The sequence below is a fragment of the Microchirus variegatus genome (assembly GCF_963457635.1).
Source record: "Microchirus variegatus genome assembly, chromosome: 18".
NCBI classification, from domain to species: Eukaryota; Metazoa; Chordata; class Actinopteri; order Pleuronectiformes; family Soleidae; genus Microchirus; species Microchirus variegatus.
This window is the reverse complement of record NC_139819.1, coordinates 7,213,960-7,238,865: the sequence shown is the minus strand read 5'-3', so window position 1 is coordinate 7,238,865 and position 24,906 is coordinate 7,213,960. Positions and strand designations below refer to the sequence as shown.

The window sequence follows — 24,906 nt, the reverse complement described above, 5'->3', positions numbered from 1 at the left end:
TTTAGTTCACAGGTAAGCACATGTGCTGAGTCTGGCGAAAAAGACAAGTGCTGCGTTATCATTATCTATTATGAATAACTCTGCGCTATTTAGGGTCACATTCACGAGCGCAACTCGGCGGCATTGTGTCCTCACGCGTGTGCCGTGCATCATTTAGTGGACGTATAGGTGCAGGGGGGGGAATAGTTGGTTATAAATAGGCGTCTGTTGGACTGTCCCAGTCCAACTGGGTGTCCTCCTGTGTCCCAGTTCTGTCTGCGTAGGACACCTTGGAGAACACTCTGCTATTCCTCACACTCTGCTGCACAATGGGGATTCTTTCTCCGGTGGATACTGTCTGTGCCCAGCTTGCATTTTAATAAGCGGCTGTTCAGCTTTTCTGTAAACACAAGTCCTAGTTCTTCTAGAGGACATTGCAAAAGTCTCTTCCCCTGCTCACATATTTAAACGTCCACGAATTACAGCCTGTATTTTTATTAGTTTGAACACTATTATGATAATAAGACATTGTTATTGGTTTTCTTTTAAAAACTTTCTGTACACACAATTGCCTGCAAAATAAGCATCAGGTAATTGTGAGTTGTAATTGTCCAGTAGATTAAATGGGCTTCATTGATTTCAGATAAATACAATACTTTTCGAGATCAACTAAAATAACAGTTCTTTTTAGTCTCTCTTTTCTTTCTTTAACTAACATTATCTTTTGAATATCAGGGTGGGATTTTCTGTCAGTGGCGGCCCAGTTATGTCACTGTGGTTAATTGGGTCTTTATGTCACTTGCTTGGGTCTAGTTAATTAAGCTGTCAGATCTTCTGAAATCCCATGCTGGCATACGCATGCACACGCACATACGCGCACACACACACACACACACACACACACACACACACACACACACACACACACACACACACACACACACACACACAAACACACACAAACCCTTATTGTAACCTGCCCAGTCTTGGCATGTATTGCATTGTGGTGGTGTTGGAGGCTGTTGTAAATTCCCCACAGCAGCAGTGGGCAGCAGGATTGTCCTAATCACCTCCCAAGTGGGGACGCAGAGAGAAACACAAGGACATATGGCCAATTAAGTCAATGATGTGAAATGGCACAGATATATACTGTAGGTAACAGTACATCTGAGCCCATTTATTACACAATTAGTCTAATTTAATGGCAAGGGTTGGCTATACTTTTAACAACCATTTCTGAACATTGACATGAGGCTGTTTTCATGAGGCTGTTTTCTTTTTCTTTTGTTAACTTTTTGTAGTGCTGGTCCGTTAACACTGGCAAGAAGACGCGTGCGACTTTTTTCTTCTTTTTTTGTTTTATTAATACATATGAAATAAAAAAGTAGGATTTTTGCAGACTCATTCACTAAAAAAAAATGGCCTGTAAATCCCGGTCTCTGCTTTGATTTGTGTGCACGTTCTGTGCAGCAGGGGTCAGTAACTTCCACCAAAGTGGTCTGCTCATGTGTTTGAATGTGGGGACCCCACCACTGCCAATGAGGAATATAAAAGGTAAGACAATAGTTGTGATAGTTTAGATAGAAGTGCTTTGTTTGAATCTGCAGGGAAGCCACTTAAGACAAAATAGCTTGAGTTGTTTTTCTTTGATGACGGTTACTCGTCCATGATTGTCTGGAACAACAAAGTCCTTTTGTTCATCTTATTACAATGGGCTAATTGTTTTGTCTAATATCAACACGCACACACGCACACACAGTCCTCACCATATTTGTGTGCGCCGTTGGATTAAATTTCTATTAGCTTTCCTCGATTGAGTTGGAAGATTGTTGATTATGCCGTAATAGCCTTTGTTACTGCACTAATGAATAGCTTGATTACTATTCTTATTAGCTACACATTGGGAGGTGGGCTGATGTGTTGATGTGTGTTATTATGTAGGTGTTTGTGGCATCTGGTGCTATTATTGTTTGGTAAAAAAAAAAAACACACAGGCCATCATAACCAATATTGTCTGGGTCTGTGCCAAGAAAGGCTGATGGCAGCGGAAGAGAAAGACGGATGATTGGCTCTGCCAACGCTCGGCTTTCTGTCATCCTCACTCACTCTTTCTGTGATGATGCCTCTAAATAGGTTCCCTCTCTGTTTCTCCTGCGTACTGTCGCTCAGCTGTTGTCTATCATAATTCTTAATCACTCCTTTGTCTTCCTCAAACCCTCACTCATCTGCACTCTCTCGTTCCGTTTGTGTCCTGCCCTCCTCCTTTTATGTACCGCTTGTCTCCCGTTTTGTTTATCTGTGTCTTGGCTTCACTGACCGTGCTTCTGTGTGTGTGTGTGTGCGTGCACCGCTCTCTAATAATGTATGTGTGAACATATGAGCATGTGCGAGACTTTGATAATGGAAACAAGCTTCCCAATTACAACGCCGGCTCTCTCGCTGCCAGTCAGAGCCAATTAAGAGTGTGGCACATCTGCCAGTGCATGCAGGTGTGGAAGGTTTGAGAAAGTGTTTGTTGGGAAAGGACAGCGGGGTCATGGTGATTCAGGAGGAGTTTGCAAACCTATAGAAAGATTATCACAGGATTGTGATCAGTGCTGCTCACTGACCTGAAACGGCTTGATACAGCTCTTTTTGTATGGAATTAGAGTTGTATCAACACTTTTTAAAATATCGATTTATTCATTCAAAAGTATTGTATTTTATTGTTTGAAAATACACTTGTTCTTTGCGCTGTGGTTTTTTTTTTGGCCTTAGAAAGCTGTCGACTGATTGGCTTCTGGGTGTTGGAGCGATGGCTCAAAAACAGGAAGTAGTCACAGACTTGGAGGCACTGTCCGTCCGGAACTAGTTCCCCAAGTTTTCCCCGTCGACATCCGACAAAAATAAAATGTATTGTAGAATAGTGAGAAATAAGTCAGAATTATGAGAAAAGTATCTGGCGTTTACAATCTGACAAACGAAAAAAGGTCCAGATGACGACTTCCAGTCCATTGAGCTGTCAATCAGCAGGCAGCTTCCTAAGCCCCGCCCCTGCTCAGAATCACAAACAAAAAACCTCGGCACATACGGAACAAATCAGGGAGAGTGCAAAAAAAGTGTTTGTTTCCTTCTTAAAAAATGTGGGCTATTTTATTTCCTCCTTATAGGAGCAGAATATTTGTTGAACAGTTGCTAACTAACGGCTCGGAAGTTAAAAAGTAATCTGACTGATATTGGTTATTGATGGGCAAAAAGTGGTATCAAACGTCCCGATTTAATTTGGTCCTAGTCAAAAATCAAAACCTTTTATTTAACATCAGCCAAATCTATTTGCTTGCCTACAGCTGGCAATTGTGTTTCCCCTTAAAACTCTCTCTTTTATTGCTATGAATCAACATCTCATCATGTTCGGTCTTCCTCTCTGACTAATTCCTCCACGGATGATGACTCAGAGGAATGAAGTGCCAGATTATTGATTCATAGATTTAAAAGACATGCTGATTGCACTGGAAATATAATTTTTCTCCACAAATGAATAAAGAAAGTATATAAACAGTTCCACTGCACATGCTTTAATCCTCTGTCCTTGTTTGTCTTGATTCTGGATCCTCCTCTCTGCACCTTGCACTCACTTTGCCCGTGAAGTGGTGAAGTGAGTGGAGTGCACAGAGCCGGGATTATTAAAATATTGACGGGTCACATGGTGCCCACCCACCCACTCACTCAAAGGTAACATATGAGAGCTCTTTAACCCACTCATCTGTGGTCTTACAGGGATCCAAATAATGTCATTATAATCAAGGGGATAATCCTTGTTGACAAAGTGATTTATTATACACACACACACACATGCAGTACAGCCAGATTCCTATTGTGTATTATAATACTGTATTACACCGTCCTGTATCTGTGAGTTTTACCCTGCTGCTACTGATTCAGTGGTAGATTCCGTCCACACCCCCCTGTATCTCATACGCGTTATCAACTCCCATATGAGCGTCTTTGTAGCGGCTCTACAAAGCATGTCATATTTTAGCATTTTTGTCATAGATATTCTTTACTCTGTTATCGCGCTTCTTGCTCTGTGGTCCGCCGTCAGTTTTTTTTTTCTGCTTGTGCAAAATTTATGCCGGCGTTTCTCTTTGTGACACAGCGAGACTGTGATGTTCTGGTAGCAGATACAACAACAAACATTGTGGGGTTTTTTTAAACAGTTTTGGGCTGCTCTCCAGTGCAAAAGAAAATCTCTATATCTTGGCGTACTTTTATCTCGCACAGCATGTAACAGAGCTTTTGTTTCCCTGCCACACAAAGATGCATATCTCAATAGATGGTGGAATACTTTACACTTTCATGCTGTGGCTGTCTTTATGTTTTGCAGCCCGAGATGAAACGTCTTCATAAAGATGCGACTAAGACAATATAAAGGGTTATTTACATATTTTAATGTAACACTGCTCCCTAATATCTCACCACTACAACCATGTACATTATATTATATTTAGTAGCACAAGGGTAGAGCGCAAGAAAACATGAACGCGTTTTTGATTTCTTTGTTTGAACTAAATAAAACGAGAGGAGACCACGGGGGGTAAAAAAGTTAAAATAACAGATTTACATTTTCCTCTGGCGTGTGCGTTATCCAATCAGCCACCCCTCTGCCACACAGAGAGTTCCACCAGCTGTGGCTAATGATGCGGTGGCGGTGGTCATATCATCACCACATGGGGTCTCTTTGTCTGAGTCCACCACAAACACACGTCAGTCTCACATACGGCCGTCATCAAGCATCACTGCTGCTGCTGTTGGAGCTTAATCAGCCCTCCAGTTCTATCAAAAAGCTTTGTGTTAGTATTTTCTTTTTTGTTGATTTTCATCGAATAACAGTCACTACACTCGCTACACAAACAACTAAGAAGAGAACCTATAATCCTATAATCCCTACAGCATAAATCACTTTTGATCACATTTTTAATTTTAATGACATATGGAAGAGGATTAGGAAAAAGAAAGTCAGAATTCTGAGATTTAAGAATTCTTGCTTTGATCTCAGTATTGAAGTAGGAGTTGTTACTTTGAGATTAAAGTCAGAATTAAAGTCAGCATTCTGAGAGTCGGGTCAGAATTGTGTGAGAAAAAGTCAGAACTATGAGATTTAAGAATTCTGAGATTTAAGAATTCTGAGATTAGTCCGGGTTCTGAGATTAAACGTAGGGATTATGAGAAAAAAGTCAGAATTCTGAAATTTAAGAATTCTGAAATTAATTAGAATTCTGAGATTAAAGTCAGAATTCTGAGATTTAAGAATTCTGAAATTAATTAGAATTCTGAGATTAAGGTCAGAATTCTGAGATTACATCAAAATACAGAATTTTAATCTTAGAATTCATGCTGTTTTACTTTAATTTTATTTATTTATTTTTTAGATATGGCTCTAATATGCTTCCATAACATTAAATATTTGCTTTTGCTGTTGTGTAAATAAAACACAAGAAAAGATTTCACATGTACCAGTAGAAATCGTCAAGGTAAGCAAATTATTAAGCAGGTGATCCCACGGGTTAATTAGAAATTGACTTGAAATAGCTTTTACTTTCTGAAGAATGTCGACGTGGTCGCCCTCACCACTGTTTGTTGACTGACGTTAAGTTAATGATGTTTAAAGTAAGGATGCGGCAACGCGAGGAGGGAAGTAAATTGGTGCAGTTGAATCAATAAATTACATATGAAACAAACAGATACTGTGGGAATAGAATATGCAGGATTAGTGGATGAAGAAAGTTGATACACACACACACACACATATATATATAAATTCCAATCTTGTTCTTGTCTTTTTTTCCTCTACTATAACCTTTACTTTGTAATCAAAAAATAAAAGGTCACACGGTGTCTGATTTAAGAGAATTCAAAGCTACAGTAAAGCCGCCTGACCGAGATTTGCTCCTGAATCTCTATCCTAGCGATCAGACGGAGAAACAGAAGCAGGTGGAACAACTGCAGGGCGAGAAGAATGACTGCTGAGTTTCAACGTGCGGTAAAACCTCAAGAATAACGCAGTATTTTTCCCCTCTCCCTTTCTACATCTGATATTTCCATTCTCTAACGCGATGGGAGGAGGAAATTAAACAACGTGGCTGCCGACATTTATGCGCCTGCCATAAAGCTCGGACATGCTGAATTTACGAGGGTTTGCACCAGTAAATACAGCACTCAGGAAATGTGATTAGGCTCATAAACAGGGCAGTTCCCCACCGTCCTACCCTTCACCCAAAGTATCTTGCGAAAGCATATGTTCGGGACATTTTTCTTTCCCATCACTGACGTCCTGGGGTTCAGCCGCTGTCGACGAGGGAGATTACAGCGGCGTGATTTGTGTTGACTTTGTTGCTCCGGACGTCTTCCTGTTGTGTCCGTGATTTAAATGCATGAAATGTACCTGAATACACGTTGTTACTGTTAATGTTGTTATCATATTTTACCCTCTGTGGGAGAATATAACAAGAGTGGTCACTACACAACCGTATACCATTCACATGTTCCCGTTAATTGATCTAACTCTGAAATGTCATGTTTCCACAAAGCCTTGAAAAATATGATTACAACTGCGTCTTATTTTGAGTCCTTCAATCCCATTTTTCTTTTCTGTTGTTGTTGTTGTTGTTGTTGTCAGGGGAAAAAGGTTGAAAAACAAGATTATACCACTACGAAAACTGGGTTATTATTCTTTGCCTCTTTCACTCATCACAGTTGGACTCTTTTAGACAAACATTTAGGAAAATCTATTATACCCCCACCCACCCCCACCCCCCTTCTCCTTTTGTCAGGCACTGCTTTCAGGGTGGATTAGTTGTGAAACAAGATTATGACGTTGATCTTAATTTTCCTTTCACCTGGCAACATCTATTGTGTTTGTTCAAAGAAAAAGACTTCAGGGTTGATGGAAAATTGTTTATCTGGTTTAATTTGTTTTTGGCTCCAGGGTGAAACCTACTCACTGAAATCAGATGAGACATGTACCTCTACTGTATATGTCTTTACACAAGGATGGCCATTTACTCGATGGATACAAGTATGTCATACATAGGTAAAGTTAGCCAAAGTTAGTAGATGACTAGTTTGGACTTTTATTTTGACATCTTCTTGTGTCTGAAGGTTTCAGAGGTTGTGAAGAAACCTTTGCACTGACCTCTACTTGTCATTGTGTCCCCAGGTGGAGTGGTTGAAGAACGAAGAGATAATCGACCCGGCAGAGGACAGAAACTTCTACATCACCATCGACCACAACTTGATCATCAAGCAGGCGCGTCTGTCCGACACGGCCAACTACACGTGCGTGGCCAAGAACATCGTCGCCAAAAGACGAAGCACCACGGCGACTGTCATCGTTTATGGTACGTTTGTGTCCCTCAAATGCATCATATGTATGCGTATTGAGTATTTGTGACGTGTATTTTAAAATGCAGACAACAGGCCACCCGACGGCGGCTCCGTTCCTCCACGCCAAGCACCCATCTGCCACAGTGAAATGAGCGCCGCTCCCGTGCCAGCACACACACACTCTCGCCTGATATTTCCCACGTCGTCCTTAACCTCATCCAATCAACATCCACTTTAAATCTCAGAATACAAGAGATTTAAAAGATAGTTTTTGTCAAATTTTGGACGACATGCTAGATTATGACTTTTTTGTCAAATTTTGGATGACATACAAAAGTATGACTTTTTTGTCAGATTTTAGACATACTACATTGTGAAATTTTTGTACAATTTTGGATGTTATACTAAAGTGTTACTTTTTTGTCAAATTTTGGACGACAAATTAAAGTATGAGTATTTTGTCAAATTTTGGACGACATACTATAGTGTGACTTTTTGTCAAATATTGGGAAAAAACATTTTTTAACTTTGTCATCAAATTTTGGACGACATACTATAGTGTGACTTTGTCATCAAATTTTGGATGACATACTAACCTATGACTTTTTTGTCAAATTTTGGACGACATACTAAGAAAAACTTTCACTTGCATATTCTTTTTCCATTTTACCAAGTGTGAGCCTAACATGAGAGGATGAACAAACGTACTGGAAAAAAAACATAGCAACAACCGACACATCACACACACAAACGGCGCTCCTCTCAGATACACCGGCACTGACTTGATCCACTTCGAAGAGTGTTTCAATCAAAAGTAACGCCGCGTGTGCGCCTATTCCAAGGCATGGAGTGGTTTGACACTGATGTATCCTCACAGAAATAGATTGTTCAATCTTCTTGGCTGCACGAGAGCCCGGGCTGACACTGTTGACAAGGTGAAATAGTCATGGGGAAGAAGAAAAAGAAAAAAAAGAACCAGAGGAACATATGGGGGGAAAGAAATGAAGCGGCTATAGATGGAATGCAGACAGGTGAAGAGAAAGGAGAGGCAGAGGAGAACGCAGTGAGTCAAAAAAAAAAAAAAATCTTAGAAAGTATGACAAAAAGGAAGTGCACCTGATTTTTCCCCGGCTACTTTCTCCCAGATGATTCATTTCTAATTGGGTGCTGGGAAAGAGGAGTGGGTACTGTCCACTGGGCTGAGACAGAACTGTCGAGAAGCAGCCGAAGGAATTTCAGCCCACTTACACCTCAGCAGATGTCAGCCCTCGTTCTCTCTCGGATGTCCGCGTGACTCATTCTAACTTTATACCTGATTCCTCTCTCCCCTTCTGTCTCATCTGCCCTCATTATTGTCCTCACTAATGCCGTTCCCCCCCCTGTGGAAATAGTGCAGAGTAATGAACAAGCAGTCAAGTCTGGACATGATATAAGTGCCGGGAGATCTTTTTAAGAAGAACAAACAAGAGAGAAGAAGTTTAGAGAGACAAATCAGACGATAAGGCCTGACACAACTATTTTGGCAAGTGAGGATTTAGAAAACTTTAATTTTTTTATTTTATTTTTTGTCCCTGTGTGCTCCTCTGCAAGACTGACAGTTTCACTGTGAGGTACATGCACACACTGTGTGCCCATCTCCTCTATTAGTCAGTGTCTTCACAGTGGGAAACGTCTGTCCCACAGAAGCAGGGTGATCGAAAAGTTCTGTGTGTGTGTGTGTGTGTCTGTTCTCACTAAACTCCAACAACCCAGCCCTCTGGCATCTGTAACCACACACTGACGCCATCAAGACAAATAGTTCAATGAAATCAAACGGCACATTAAAAACCGCACGTGTCTGCATTTAGTTTGAGGTCCAGGAATACAAGAGGAGATTTAAACTGAATACAAGAGATTTAAACGAAATACAAAAAGAGATTTAAACTGAATACAACAAGAGATTTAAGTGTAATACAAGAGATTTAAATGGAATACAAGATATTTAAAATGGAATATAATACGTAATACAAGAGATTTTAGCTGTGTTAATAAAATAAAATTTAAAAAATGTTTTCTTCTGTGGAAATGACTGCAGATAACATCCTCGACCGAGTCCACGACTGATAAATGTGATATCGCTGCTTCGTGAACTGACTGATGCGTCCTTTAAGTGATTGCTGTCTGTCGCCACAGTGAACGGCGGCTGGTCGACGTGGACAGAGTGGTCGGTGTGCAACAGCCGCTGCGGTCGAGGCTTCCAGAAACGAACCCGGAGCTGCACTAATCCTGCGCCTCTTAACGGAGGAATGCCCTGTGACGGACAGGCCATCCAGAAGCTGTCCTGCACCACACTGTGCACCGGTAATCCTGCTCTGTTCCATATCCTGAATTTAATCTAGATCTGTCTGTATTTGTCTGTTTTATTCTGTATTCACATATATTATGTTTAATATATGCTGTATGCTGCACCAGGGCAGAATTAAGCACAGTCTCTATTCTTGTGATTCCAATTCCCTTGATCCCCCCCCCCCCCACATATTTTCCCTCTAGTGGACGGAGTGTGGACAGAATGGAGTAAGTGGTCCGCCTGTGGGACAGAGTGTACCCAGTGGAGAAGGAGAGAATGCAACAACCCCGCTCCCAAAAACGGAGGAAAGGACTGCGACGGCCTCGTGCTCCAGTCGCAGAACTGCACCGACGGACTCTGTATGCAAAGTGAGTTCCCAATCATGATTCTCTCTGAGCGTCGACGCTTTGGTTTCTTTTTAAATGCATCAAAAGTTGTCTCGTGCGTCCGTTCTACCCATGAAAAACGAGCACGGCCCAAAAAAAATTTTAACAACTGCCTCGCAGTGTCTGCTACAGATGATTCTAGACTTTTTATTGTTCAGTGAACTCGTATAAGACAGACACTTAGGACGGTGATGGATGTTCGTGATTTTTTTTGCCAGAGGATGAGAACTCACATCGTGAGTGAGTGAGAAATTGACACAATCACACAATGAAATTAACGTAGCGGGGCAGACATGGTGACACATGGAAGAATACGATGACGTCGGTCAACGTCATCATCACCGACCGCCAGTACAGGCGCCAAAAGAACATCAGCGTCATCCATCAACACGGAGAGCATGTACGCCAGCGAGTGTCGTCATTCACGTCTGTGACACTTCGCAGATTGTCGCCCCATAAATGTGTTACACACTGTACACGTCGACTGCACACGTGCTGTTATATTAGCATGAACACAATATGGTATAATAAAGACTGTTGATATAAATGCTACAGTATGAGAGTATGGAGAGGTCTTCTCCAAATGGTAATTATGACATTGTAGTATGTTAGGTATGATTTATTATAGGGCACTTGGTCCAATGAAGAATAAACTTAAAATCATGCTGATTGTTTAATTTACATTCAGTTACACTCGGATTAAATTTGACCCGTTTTTTTTCTTTTACTCATAAAACTTGCGTTTCCACTAGCATAGTACCTGGTACCAGGTAATTTTTTAGTACCGAGGTTCCAAGCGAGCGGAGTAGGTTCTACGCGTGACATCTCCAGACTGTCGGCCACTGACAGGAAGAGACGCCCAACACAGGAATCAATGCCGAACTGTAGATCAGTTTAAAAAAAACTTCAGCAACCCTAAAATGTGCGTTAATATCCAACAATTACCAGGGAAATGACTGAAATCGGAACATTTAACAGTCTGGTGTATTTAGCGACAGCACTACAGCACTTCATGCAGCCGTGCAGTGATGACTCCGCCCATGTTGAGTAGGTACTGTTTTTGCAGTGGAAAAACAACCTAAACCATGCCGAGGCGAGCTGGGACCATAGTGGAAAAGGGCCATAAGTAGATGTAGAGCAGTGTAGGACTTTTTTTTCCTTTGAAGGAAATGACTGACGTCAACTTTTTCTCAATTGTATTCAATGTTTTTTCAATCCCAACGTCCTCTGTTGATGTTTGAATGAAACATGTATCTCAGATCCGCTAAAACACTGTATATTTTTGGGGTTGTAGCTCTTTAATTTAGCACCTTACGGTAAAAACAATGAGGACAGAGACAATAAAACCAAGAACACACATAATATGTGATGAATCCTGTAACAGGGTTTCTCACTTCTGTTTTGAAGTGTTACAGACTCTGCAAGTTCTTAGATGAAAACATGTAGCCTTTTTGTCAAATTTCCAGCCTAATTTTAACATAATCCTGTCATTTTCACAGCAGAGAAGTGAGAGCAGTTGCTTAGCACCTTCTTTCTTTCTTGCTTATTTTTCAATATTATGTTTTCCTTTGCTCTTCTCCCTCCCTTCCCCCATCATCCCCTCCCTCACCTCACTCTCTCCTCCTGCAAAACCCCTGCTATTTGCATTCAGTATCTCTTCCTTGCATTTGGTATCTTTTCTTTTCCCTCTCAGTCCCTCTAGTTTAAAATGTTCCTGTGAGGAAACCTGCTTCTCTTTTTCCCTTTTTACTGTGATTTGCACATCACTAATCTGCACAAGAACACTTGTTCACATATATATATGGAAATTAATCCTAAATAATGACAAAAATCCCCCTGCACAATTTCTCACATTAAAGAAAAAAAAGGTGTGGTAATTTTCAGCATGGAAAATGTTGGCTGAGTCATCATGGCACAAAAACCAGCAGCAGTTTTTTTTTTGTTTTTTTTTCCAAGGTGGAGGCAATTATATTTGTTGACTTGTAGGAATAGTGCTTGTTACTTCCTGTGCTCAAGAATAATTGGCAGAAAAGCTTCTGTGAAGTGAGAGAGTGAGAGAGGCCTGTCGCACGGCAGAGGAGCGAAAAAAAAAACGTCAAAACAAAAACAAAAATAGTTCACATGTACACCAGCGCTCGGAATGAAGTCGTCAAATCTCCAGTTAGACGTTCTTCTCATACGACGAGGGAATCAATGAAAAGGATTTATATCTATAGCAAATTTGTTGGATCGTCTCTGTTTGTCCTTTGAGTTTTGGCCGAGGGAAACGGTCATGTCTAAAGACACATTTTGATTGCTGATGCCTTATTTTATGAAGGTGGATTCTTGTTGCGTCGACTTTGCTTTTAGGTTCACTACTTGATCTCTCGTGCAAAAAGGTTGTGATTGCATGTTTTTAGAGTTTGGGGCTTCTGTGATGTCGTCTCACGGATACGACGTGAGATTTATTTTTCATATTTCCGATCGTGTGGTTTGTTTCTGTTGTTTTTTGTCGTTATCCGTTTTCATGTGTGGTCTACGAAAGAGGATTAGGTTCACGTGTTAAAAAAAAAAAAAATGAAAGAGAAGAAAAAAAACAGCTAGAATTCTGACTTTAATCTCAGAATTAAAGTTGGAGTTCTGACTCTTTTTTTTAATCTCTGACTTCAATCTCAGAATTCTGACTCTGACTTTAATCTCAGATATTTGATTATGACTTTAATCTCAAAATTATGACTTTAATCTCAGAATTATGATTTGTCAAATTATGACTAATCTCAGAGTTCTGACTTTAATTATTGTGACTTGATTTAATTCCGACTTGAATTAATCTCAGAATCGATTTTTGAGATTAAAGCCACAATTCTGCCTTTAATTAAATACTTGAATCTCAGAATTAAAGACTTTAATCTCAGAACTCTGACTTTAATCTCAGAATTCAGAAAGTCTGAATTCTGATTCCAATTCTGAGATTAAAGTCAGAATTCTCACTTTTTCTAAGAAATCATGCTGTTTTTTTTTTCTTTTTTCATTATTTCTGTATTTTTTTTTTAACGTGGTCCTAATTCTCTTCTTAAGTGGTTGCAAATAATTATATAAGTCGTATTTTCTGCGTGTCTCTCTGTATGTCGTCCGTGAGTCCAATATCTGACACTAAGTGAGCTTGAACTTGTGTGTGCTGGATTTCCTTCTGCAGCCGGCGGGGGGAACAGATAGCGGTGATGATTTAATCGATGTCACAAGCAATCGGATAATATGATGTAATCCCTCCAAAAGCTATTCCCGTAGGCGCAGTATTGACAGAACTTACTGTACACGCAAAGCCCCGCCCACTCCCCACACACACACACACACACACTGTGTTTTATACTGTGTCTCGGATCCATCAGAGGGATTCCCTGAGGCCCGTGTGAGGTACACGGGCCTCAGCAGCATAAAACCCGAGAGGAGACGTATAGATTTAGGCTCATTTCCCCTGAAATGATTTTCTGCCTTTTAAAATGAGTCTACAGACGTGGTTTTATGTCAGTACTAATGTTTCGGCTGCTTCCTGTAGCATTAACGTGAATCTCTGAGCTGTGTGTGTGTGTGTGTGAGTGTGTACAGTTTGGTTGTCAGGGGTTTTGCATGAAGAGCTTTTAATCCAAAGAGTCTAATTTAAAGGACTGGATTGACTCCTGCACCATTGGACAAACGCACACATATATAGTATATATAGATATAGAACTGACATTTGCATACTGTAGCTTAGTGTTTCTGTCAGTTTGTTGAGGCTTTGCTTCATAAATGTTCTTTTTTGCTCAAAAACAACAACAACACACCACCACCCCACTCTCTGCTTCTTCGTTCTTTTTCTCATTCTTCCTCTCACTAACACCGCCTCCCACTCTATTAATCTCCTCTACAGTCTCTGCTGCCTTTCTTTTTTTCCTTCTTCTAAAGTTGTCTTGTTAAATCCTGAGAGGTAGAAATCCATTCCACATCACTTCTGCCCTGCACACAGTGCCTCTCCTCCACTCTCTCTGTCTGTGTGTGTGTGTGTGTGTGCGAGACAGAGACAGAGGTTTTTCACAATATTTTTGTTCATGTTTTTTTCCACATTTGTTTGCGTTTTATACATTTTCGGCCTGTTGACATTTGTCTGACACATTGATCAGGTTCCTCAGAGCAGATTTTCACCCGCGCCTTCGCCATGTCATCGTCTGGAGCGCGTGACATTTCACTCTGTGTGAATATGTGAACTACAGAGCCACTACTTTGAGACTCTGCAGAGCAAATTCAATAGGCTCTGCGAAGTCCTTAAAAACATACAGTATTCACTGGAGATTACTTGGTTGTTGTCTACCTTTAGTGTGTGAACACAGGAGGATCACATAGGCCGTCGTTCTCCCTCTCTCTTCTCATTGTGGATTCATTTTCTTTTGTCTTTACACTACAGTTCAAAAGTTTGGGCTCACCTATACAACTTTTGTTGTGTTTTCCATTAAAAGTCACACTTTTATTCATTAAAAGAGTTGCAAAATGAATAGAAAATATAGTCAAGACATTGACTAGACATTTTTATTCATTATTAATAAACTTTGCTTCGGTCAAAGAACCAGCAAAACTGTTTTCAGCTGTGCTAACATCATTGCACAAGGGTTTTCAAGGGTTTTCTAATCATCCAATAGCCTTCTAACGTGATTAGCAAACACAATGTTCCATTATAACACTGGAAATGGGCCTCTATACACCTATGTACATATTCCATTAAAAACCAGACGCTTGCAGCTAGAATAGTCGTTTACCACATTAAGAATGTATAGAGTGTATTTCTGTTTCATTTAATGTTATATTCATTTAAAAAAGTGCATTTCCTTAAAAAATAAGGACATTTCAAAGTGACCCCAAACTTTTGAACACTATTGTACACTGCACTACGTCATCTTCATTTGTGACGTGTTTAAAGAAACGTGCTGTCACTGCGACACAATCCGTCCTCGTAAACGCACACTCAGAGATTTTGTTAGAGCACATTTGCCGTCACTTCATTCACGAATCGCAAAGATATTTGGGTTTCCACATCAGCGCCACATGCCAAATTGCCCATTTGCCGCACACCTTCAAACTCCTCCGAGCAATCGAGCTCACTGCACCGACAACAGTGTTGCTGGATTATTTTTATTTCGCACCCATCGCCCCACTTAACCTTGTCAGCGTTGCCTCCCCACTGTGGTGCGTGTCGGCACGTCTTCTGTCGTCAGCTGGTCTGGCAAGAAGCTTTTAAGGGCACCATGTTGCTCTATTGCCTTTATTAATTATACACCAGCACTTCAATTATTCATCAGTACATCAGCGATTTATCTGTGTCATAAATCTCCTCTGTGCACTGACTAAGTGGACCATTCAACATGACACAACAGGAACTGTGTCACGGGGGTTTCTCAAGTTATTATGTTGTACTTTTGTGTGTTATAAGGTTTCTTTAAGCCTCACTTATTTGACACACAGTTTTATTTCTTTGTCTTGTGTCGTGTCTGCCCCCGTTTTATTTGACGTGTTTGTTTGATTTTTTGTTTTCTTCCTCTCCTTTCCTGCATCCATTCCATCATCGCCTCCTCCTCCCGTCCTCAGGTTCATTGTTTCAGAAGTCCACTGAGTCCAAAGCAAAGAGTGATTTGGGAGTCCCATGTAAGTTAATGTTTTCTGTTTTCTGTTATCGTCATCATGATCCATTTTTTCTCCTTTTGTCTTAACTCATCTCAGCGTTTCCTCCTTTGATTTATGTCTAACCCCGGGATCACACTTTGTGTTTTATTGTTACATAAAGTCAATTTTTATCGTGTTTTTTTCACCCTCTTGATTTATGATTTCTTCACCTGCTATCCAATATTTTTCCCCATATTGATCAAACGATCACCTTCAAACACTTTTTCATTCTCTCGCACTTAAGTAAGACATGTTAGACTCAAGGCGTTTGTATTCGGTGGGAATATTAGTTTGCTGGGATCAGATGTACGGTGGCTCGACAGGGACAAATGCAATGCAATGACCCAAAACATGAGCTGCAGATTCAAAAACACAAAAGAAAACGCATGCATATTCTAAAACGGAAGTCCAGCTGTTACCATACTACTACTACTTAATTCTTACTTTATTAAAAGACCTTTATTAAGAAGTTTTCAGACACTCTGTGAAAATAAAAGACTCGGACATCAGCATCTGTACAAAGTACTGTATACATTGATATCTCAAATTAAAAAGTCAGATTAAAAGTCAGATTTGCTCTTTTGATACGAAATTATTATCAACTTTGAGATGTAATAAAAGCGTACTTTGCTACGCCCAGAGCGAACTACTGCCAAATTGGAACACTGATGAGAAACTGCGTTATTACAGTAGGATAACCTCTTAATTAAGTAAGAATTACATGCCAAATTATTTAGGATAAACATTACTGCAAATGTGCAATTAACGTCCCCTCAGTTTTAAACAATAGCAGAAACTGTAGCTCAAGGTTTTCACAGTTGCAGTATATTAATGTTATGAATAGTTTATTTCTACCTTTAGACCAAAAAAGCCATTAAATTATACAAACAGAAACAAACCTTTCAAGGATTATCTTTTATTTTGTATCTTTACATTTTCCAATGCACCGTATGCTATAAACTCTCTCCATCAGTTATTTCTTCAAAAGGAATACACTGTGGTGGTAACTACGATTCCTTTTAATTAACTTGATTCGTCGGCTCTTCCTGTTCCGTGGCAGCGAATCGATTCAGCACCAGTTCACTTGATTCACAATTTGTTGCAGCGGTGGTCATCTTGGAGAGACGCCAGCCTCTGCGCTGTGTCACTGCCAAAATAGACAGTTCTCCTCAGCGCTGAACACTCGGTTCATCGTGAACTCATAAGGGAACATGGCCCGTGATCGTGCGCTGGCGGACATTTTGGATCAGTTGTTCTGATTTGACCCATTTTGCCTTTGAAGTATCCTCCAAATGAATGATTCATTTTGGCACATTGGTTCATCGCTAATGATTTATTAGTGAAAGTGAAACAAACATTGCACATATTTTTCTCCCTCCACCTCTGACTGGTATTGTTGGTACATAATATTCCACATAAACTACGTGGAAGACGGAAATCAAGAGGTGAAAGAGAGAAGAGGAAGTCCACCATTCATTATTTCTGGGTTCCGTCATTGTTCGAGCTCCCATTTCATCTTCAAAACGGTTCATGAGCGTCTGTCATGTGTTGTAATGACTTTGGTTTTGGGGTCTGCTCTGGCACTTTCATCATCCTGGAGTGTTTTGTGAGATGACGAGTCCTCAGATACAGATACGGAGGCTGAGGGAACTAGAGAGAGGGAGAACAGGAGCAGCCGTCGCTCATTTAATAGTCACTCTCGTTTTAATATTCAAATGTACAGTCGGTGACATGAGCGCTGGGAGGAGGTGTAAGCGGCTCCGAGACTTGCTAATCACTCCGTGGTGATGACTTTCATTCATTCATTTATTTATGTTGAGATTTAGCCTCGCTGAGGGTTGACTAAATTAAAGATAGACTAATCCCTGTTTTCAGATTATGCAGAAAATGTATGTAAATGGAATAATAATAATGTAACTTTTCTTATCAATGATACAGAACGCTTACTCGTCAAAATCAATTGAATATAAAATGCAGATGAAGGAGCTTCGATTAAAAAACAAGATGGAGTTATGGAGGTTTGTGTGTGATGGCTCTCAGATCTAAGCCCGTCGCTTTCCATTTCCACTTTGACCAATCGTGATCGAGCAGGCTTCGGTTGCCTCGGGGTAAAACAGCCTGTGTGGTTCAGTTGAGGAGGTGGAGCGTATTGACGGAAATATATCATTTATCAACTAACTTTTTTTTTTCCAGCTTATCTGCAATCATACGCTGACAGATTTGCCAAACACTCGCTCGCATAAAAAAAGATAGTGAGACGTCTCTTGTCTCTCGATTGCAGCTCCGTTCTTGTGTCCCACGTCTCTTAATGGACTGTACATGGTGGAAAACAGAAGTCTTGACCTGAATATCTGCTGTCTAAACAGGAAGCCCCGAAATTATTTGGCCCCTCCCTGGCCCCAGAGGCCGATTCATTTGTCAAACAAAAAAAAGCTAAAGGTTTTTGAGATTACACTTAGCCCTGATGTTGAATTAGTTTCCCTGTGTGACATTCATGTTATCTTCTGCACAGAGGAGTCATAATCAGTCCAAAATGTATGATTTTGCGTGAAATTTGAACGGTATAAAACATATTTTAAAATAATTAAATAATAAATCATTGTTGTTTTTGTCATTACCAAAATTACCGTAATAACCACATGTTTCCGTTGACGTGCAACTTCTCATCGCTTGCACAAAATATGTAGGGAATTATAGGGATTATAATAGGGAAGGTAATCAGTATTGGCCAGTATCAGTCAGTATTGGTTAGTATCAGCCGGTATCGGTCAGTATTGGCCGTTATCAATCAGTATCTGTCAGTATCGGTCAGTATCGATCGGTATCTGTCAAAAATAACACCATTAGTAATAGGGGTGGGAATCTGTATCGGCCAGTTTCGGCTGGTATCGGTCAGTATTGGTCAGAATTGGTCAGTATCAGTCAGTATCAGTCCAATACTGATCGGATATTGGACAGATTAAAAATGTAAAGTCATATTTGGGCTGTTTAATTCTTCTATTTTTGGAGAACAGTATATGTTACACACTAAATAATAATATCGGTATCGGTAGAGTGAGAGTTTTTGATATCGGTATCGGACACAAAAAAGTAGGATCATCCCATTTGTTTATTTTATCACCACTATTCCACTCACTGAATACTGCTGAGTAAAGACATCGGTTTCTGACCCATATTCTGTCCAGCAATTCAAGTTTCACATCAACAAAAAGATTTTAAAAAAGAATGTAAAGCAACAGTCGCTCTCTTGAGTGTTAGCATTTAATTTTGAGACAAATGGTTAATTTTAGTCACAATTTGCCTCGATTGCAGCCTAATTTGAGCATCATTAACACCTTCAGTAGATGTCACGTTGTCTTTGTCACTAATAATGGTCACTTTGGTGCATATGGCGAGGTTATGTCATGCATGAGAGCTAAAATCCTTCAAAACAGAGAGGCAAAGAAGTTGTGATAATTACTGCTTCTCTTTCCATCTGTGTACTCCTTTGTTTACTTGTTTATCATCTCTATCAATCGACTGAGAACATGACAGAGTTGTTTGTGTCAGTTACAGATGTAGCGGACATACCAGGCCTGAGAGCCCTTAAAGAGTTCGTAGTTGGGATATTCAGCTTTTTTATGGAGCCAACAACCCAGCAATTAATCCATCACACTGATACGGGAAAAAACAAAACAGTCACAGATTCTCTGACGGATAAAAACTGGACACAACCCCGAGGAAATTAAACGAGCAAAGAATTCTGGATTTATCTCCGAGTAATATTTGAATTCTACTTCCCCTCAGAGAAGATAACATGCGAGGATTACATTTATCACAGAGGAGTTGTTCCTCTGACCATGGACTCTTTCTACACTCCTTTTTTGGCTTTTTTTCCCCAAATGACAGATCACAGATAGGCCCAAAAATCAAAATCAATCTAAAGGTGATCTGACCACAAGTAGAAGAGGTGCAGGAGATCAGTCAGAGCACATTATGCAAGACATACAGTCTTAAAGTACCTTGTCACATTTGTAGAGAAGTTGTGGAGATAGTTGAGATACTGGTGATCTTAGCTACAACTGCACTTATTAACCATTATTAATCACAATTCACAATTTTCATGTAAGACACACGGTGTACTATGAATATTTGTGTGTGTGTGTGTATTGTTAACTTGCATGCAATTACTGATAGTGGTAGAATAACCATTGTACGCTTCTGTTGTTGATAGCATTGTGTAGTGTTTTAATGGAGTCATGGTGGAAGCCCCATTGTCATTTTTTAGATCGAAGAATTCAAAGTTAAACTATCTTCCCGAGTTGCAATAAATGGATTTACAACAGGAATAACCCTAACATGTATCTCTATGCTTATTGGGCTTATTACACTTTTAGCCTGGTAGCTTTCTTTTGTTGCTCCACAATAACAGGGCCTTCAAATTTGCATTTTACATTTTTAGTTAAGAGTTACTGAACTTGTTCCACGAGTAGCCCGTCAGTTCTCCGCTGGCTTCCACACCTTCCATTATTCCACACCATCTGAGCCATTTAACAGAAAAATCTCCCGTGGCAAAGGAAACGCCTGCTGGCACGCCTTAAAAACCTGGAAAACATCTGGGACCGTTGGCAAAACTTCCCTTTCTTTTTTTATGGCAACCGACAAAGTTTCTGTGGGAAACGTGATGTCAGGTTACCAGCCCAATAACTAATGCTTTGGGGTTCAGCCCAAGTCTTTACAGCACTAATCCAAACAGTTTAGTCCGGTTACTTCAGCTGTAATAACTGAGGTAACCATTATGTTAACACGTTATCTTCCACCATCGCTCATGTTAAAACACTATTTTAACCACTCTCATTATTCATTATTGTTCATTTATCATTCATTGCATTTATACTTTTGTTAGCAAGGAGAAATAACCATAAATAAATTGTCTTTTATTTGGAACCAGTCGTTTCTTGTGTGTGTTCCTTTTTGAAGTAAGAGTGCTGAGATCCACTGAGAAGTTGCAGCTTTTCATCTGAGCCTCATTTATTTTTCTGCAATTTTTAATTTGCTTCAGTGGAAATCTTGGCCCCCTTTTATGAATGCATATTCAATTCTGCTTTGACACTACCCAGACCTTATCATGTGCAGAGTGGGAGTAACCACAGCTGAGCCAAAGATTTCTATGGAGGGAGAAGGCTAGTGTTTTTTCTTTTTTATTATTCATATTTGCTGCCAGAGGACACTGAAAAAGGTCATGATGTCCCTTTCAATGAGATAAAACATGAGGCTTTGAAAAGCAGTACAAGTGCTACAATTGCACAACATTGCAGCGTTATTGCACATTAAACGAGAAAGAATGACTTAATACACAGAGTAGCGTTGGTCATATAGAGCTCCACCTCCTGGCTCGGGTGACATCTTGGCACCAACAACCGACGTCTTCTTTTGCCAGATAACGTTTACTCGTTTGCAAATGATGATTGGCTGTCGACAGTTTTTTTGTCCACTCGTTCTTTTCCTGCGTCCATGTCAGTTACTTAAAGCAGGTGTGTGTGTTTGCCAGGAAAGATCAAAGAGGCGGTTGAATGAGAGGGCTTTAAGAAGCGATACACAGCTCTCGCTTTGGATGCAGATCACAGAGATGGTGGAGACGAGCTAAACTGAGTTTTCCTTGTTCGCCCTCTTTCTTTAAATCCTTCCTGCGGCAGATTGGACAGACAGTGAATGGCGTAAAGCTCAGCCAATCGATACGCAGCGATCCGTGCTGACTGAGGGTGAACCAGGGCTGCTGCTCCACTTGCCCATATATCGCCTATGTGTGTGTGTGTGCCTGGTATTCCTTATGTTGTGGTGACCTAAATGTGTTTATGAGGGCCATATTTGATAATGTGAAGCTTTCCGGGGGCCAATGGTCTTCTTTTTTTTTTTTTTTTACAGTAACGTTTACATAGAAATGTACTATTTTAACACACAGGAGTGAAAAAATTGGCAAAAACAGAAAAATTGCCATTCTGTCCAAATCTGGAGTCAAATAACTAGTGCTGTGCAAAAGGTTAACACGCGTTTCCATGACGACTAACTGGAAATAGACGCGTACGACGTCATGTTTACGTGCCGCGACACCGGAGACCAGGCACCGTTTACCAGTTAGCTCAGTTAGCTGCATTAGCTCCTTTTAGCGCCATTAGCGAAAAGAGCAGCGCTACAAATAACCAGCGTACCTGTATACCGAGTATGTGTGCCTCTGTATTTAAAGTTTAGCGTTACTTTACAGACTCATTTTAACAATCCCGAGTCACGTAAACATGACGTCGCGCGCTTCTTTTTTCGGTCAGTCGTCATGGAAACGCGTTGTGCGTTAACGTTGACGCATTAACGTTTGACAGCACTACAAATAACATAGAGCATATAGCTGTCTGTCACAGGTGCAATAAGAGTGCAATAAAAGTAGAACCATATAAGGTTCTTCGGCTTGTCCTCATAGGAGAACCCTTTTTGGTTCCAGGTAGAACCTTTTATGAAGAACAAAAATCAAGTAATGTAAATTGCTTCCGCGCACATGCCACGCGTCCCGAAGTGCCGTCACATAAAGTATCTTGGACCCTGGTAAACTCGCGAGTCAGGGTCCTGTCGTATCCCACTTCACCATCCGGTGGCGGTACAAGTCTTGAGGGACGCAGGGAATGGGACGCATTCCTTCCAAAGAAGAAGAGATCGATGCTACAGCTCCCATTGGACGCGTCTGGATCGAGCGGCTCACAGCTGAAAGGCCCGTCTGACAGGGGAGTCGGGGGTTCGAGGGTCGCCAGGTCGAGGCTCGGATGACTATCTTTGGCGACTATGGTTTTTTGTGTTTGGTGAGCGGGGCGTATACTCCACCTACTGGTGGGGCAGATATTCAGGCCAATAATTGTTGACACACAGGGAAAAACACGCATGTAAGTTACTCAAGATGCAGAGTCAATTCTGTCAGAAAAGATTAGCATCAAATGTGATTTCTGCATGGATCACACACACTAATACAATCTTCTTCTAGTCAAATAAAGCTGATAAGTAAAACTTGGAAAGGATTCTCACCTTGGGGAAAAAGACAGATAGATGGTGCTTTTGTTACCGATAAAGCCTCACACTTCAATATTGCATTCCCTAATTCAAAATCTAAACATTTTTACACATAGAGAGATGGCTGATACAAGAAACAAGTGGTGTGGTTCAATATGTCATGGATTCTTTGATTAGTGAGTGGTTCTGCAATGCAGCAAGATTTTTTTATCCGGGTTCTGCCTGCGGCCAAGTCTGACGATGACAGATGTCAATGTGTTCGAGGAGGAAAGAGAAAGAGAGGGAGATAGAGATGAGAAGAAGCTTAGAAATTCAATCCACTGCATTCGTTAACAAAAAAAAAACAGCATAGAAAATCAATCAGTGGCAGTCGATGCTGTTATTGTAGCAATGCTGCCACAAATAGGCAAATCAATGGAACATAAACTGTTAAAAGAAATCAGTATATTTTGAAATTGGGAGGAGAAATTGTCCTTCCCGGAGAGAGTCGTCGCATTTGACTGAGAACATCAGATGACGTTTGCCTTCTTGTGTGGTGTGTGTCCACTGAAAGGCGCATATTTGTAATATCTGGAGACGAGCGGCTAAGAGATGACGCTGCTTTTCTGCTACAACAAAGACAAAAGGAAAAGGCAGGGAAAAAGCACAGTTGACTTGCAGATAAAAGTTCATATGGATGTGTCTCTCTCTCTCTTTCTGTGTATCCATGCATTCATTGAGAGTGTCAGTGCTCTCACGAGTGCTGATAAAAATGAGCGTAGGTCTGTACCTATCAGTACTTACACAGTCTGTGCTCATTCCTCATTCCAACACTGCTCATTTTTGACATCCCGGCTCCGCGGAGCACAGCCTCGAGCCACACTTAGATACACAGAGGTCCTTACACATTATTCATTCATCTGGGCTCGGTGAAAAGTGCACACCCGTACTCAGTCCCCCCCCCCCCTTTCCTCTTCTTTCTGTCTTTTTTATTCAGGCTCCCATTTTGTCAGAAAAAAGAAAATATTATGCAAGGCTTTCAGACTTTAAAAGAACATCAGAATTAAAGAATAGATGGAGGTTTTTTTTTTAAACTATGACAGAAATGACTCGAATTCTCAATGCGAAGACAGGGTCAGCGACTAATTAGAAGGTCGGTGGCTCGTTCCTCGGCCGTGTGTCGAAGTGTCCTTGGGCAAGGTAGCAAACCGCAAATTGCCCCTGATTATGTAGCACTGTGAGGAACACTGTGAGACGAGATGTACCACAGAGCTCCACGTGTACTGTGTGTGACCTATAATGTAAATAGTGCCAAAGGGGAAGTGGAAGAGTCCAAGCCAATGTTATAATGATCATATACATTATGATCATCACGTTATGTAGCCGAATCAAACAGACGTAGAGAAGGGCCTGAGAGAGATGGGATTTAATCTGATCGACAAAGCGGAAATTAATTTTAATCCCGCTGTACACAGCGAAACGCATACATTATATTGAGAACTCATCATTAACTTATCACAAAGTGTCCCAAAAAGTTTTTTATATATAAGGCTGCCTTCACGTTCTGGAGTTGGACCTCTAAGTTAAAATAGAATCAAGATAAAGATTCCTTTAATAGATGAAAACGACAACGACGGCGATCGTAATTAAGATCAGGGAGTTGGCACTTAAGAGGATTATCCAACACTATTTCCCCATTGGCAAGTACAAGGACCTTTGATAAGAGGGGCACCTCTGTGCTGCAGGGTATCTGGAGTTTTACTGGAGTCTTTTTACTGGCAAACTGTATGTGACGAGACCAGAGGCGGTTCAACATGTGTTATAATAACCTTTATTATTTGAACAACAACAACAAAAAAACCTCCCACAGAGTCTTGAAACTGAGGTTTTGTTTCCTCTGCCACTGCCGTGAGTCTTGTGACTGATTTCCACATTCAAAGTTAAACCACTGTAAATTAGAACAACCAATCAAAAGTGACGTATGCTCGATTGTTTTGTCCCAGTTATCAAACCCGATAAGCAGTGGATGTGTGGCATTTCTTGCAAAAAAAATATATACTCCAATCCAATCATTAATCCAGATTATTGTCAGGGTGACGCAATGGATGAATGGTTATTTAATAGACCACCACATAATGTAAGGTTTATGCCACATCTTCGAATATAATCCACAAATTT

General features: G+C 40.6%; 1 protein-coding gene across 1 annotated transcript in view; it reads left to right on the top strand.

The window, feature by feature from the left end:
- The window catches only part of LOC310939865 (netrin receptor UNC5C-like), a gene marked incomplete at both ends in the record, with an annotated part of 201,882 nt that overhangs the window by 127,678 nt on the left and 49,298 nt on the right, over positions 1 to 24,906 (top strand). The window contains 3 exons of the mRNA XM_083904714.1: positions 7,175 to 7,355; positions 9,514 to 9,681; positions 9,871 to 10,035. Coding sequence (XP_083760840.1) covers positions 7,175 to 7,355; positions 9,514 to 9,681; positions 9,871 to 10,035 — 514 coding nt within the window. The remainder of the gene's footprint in view (positions 1 to 7,174; positions 7,356 to 9,513; positions 9,682 to 9,870; positions 10,036 to 24,906) is intronic.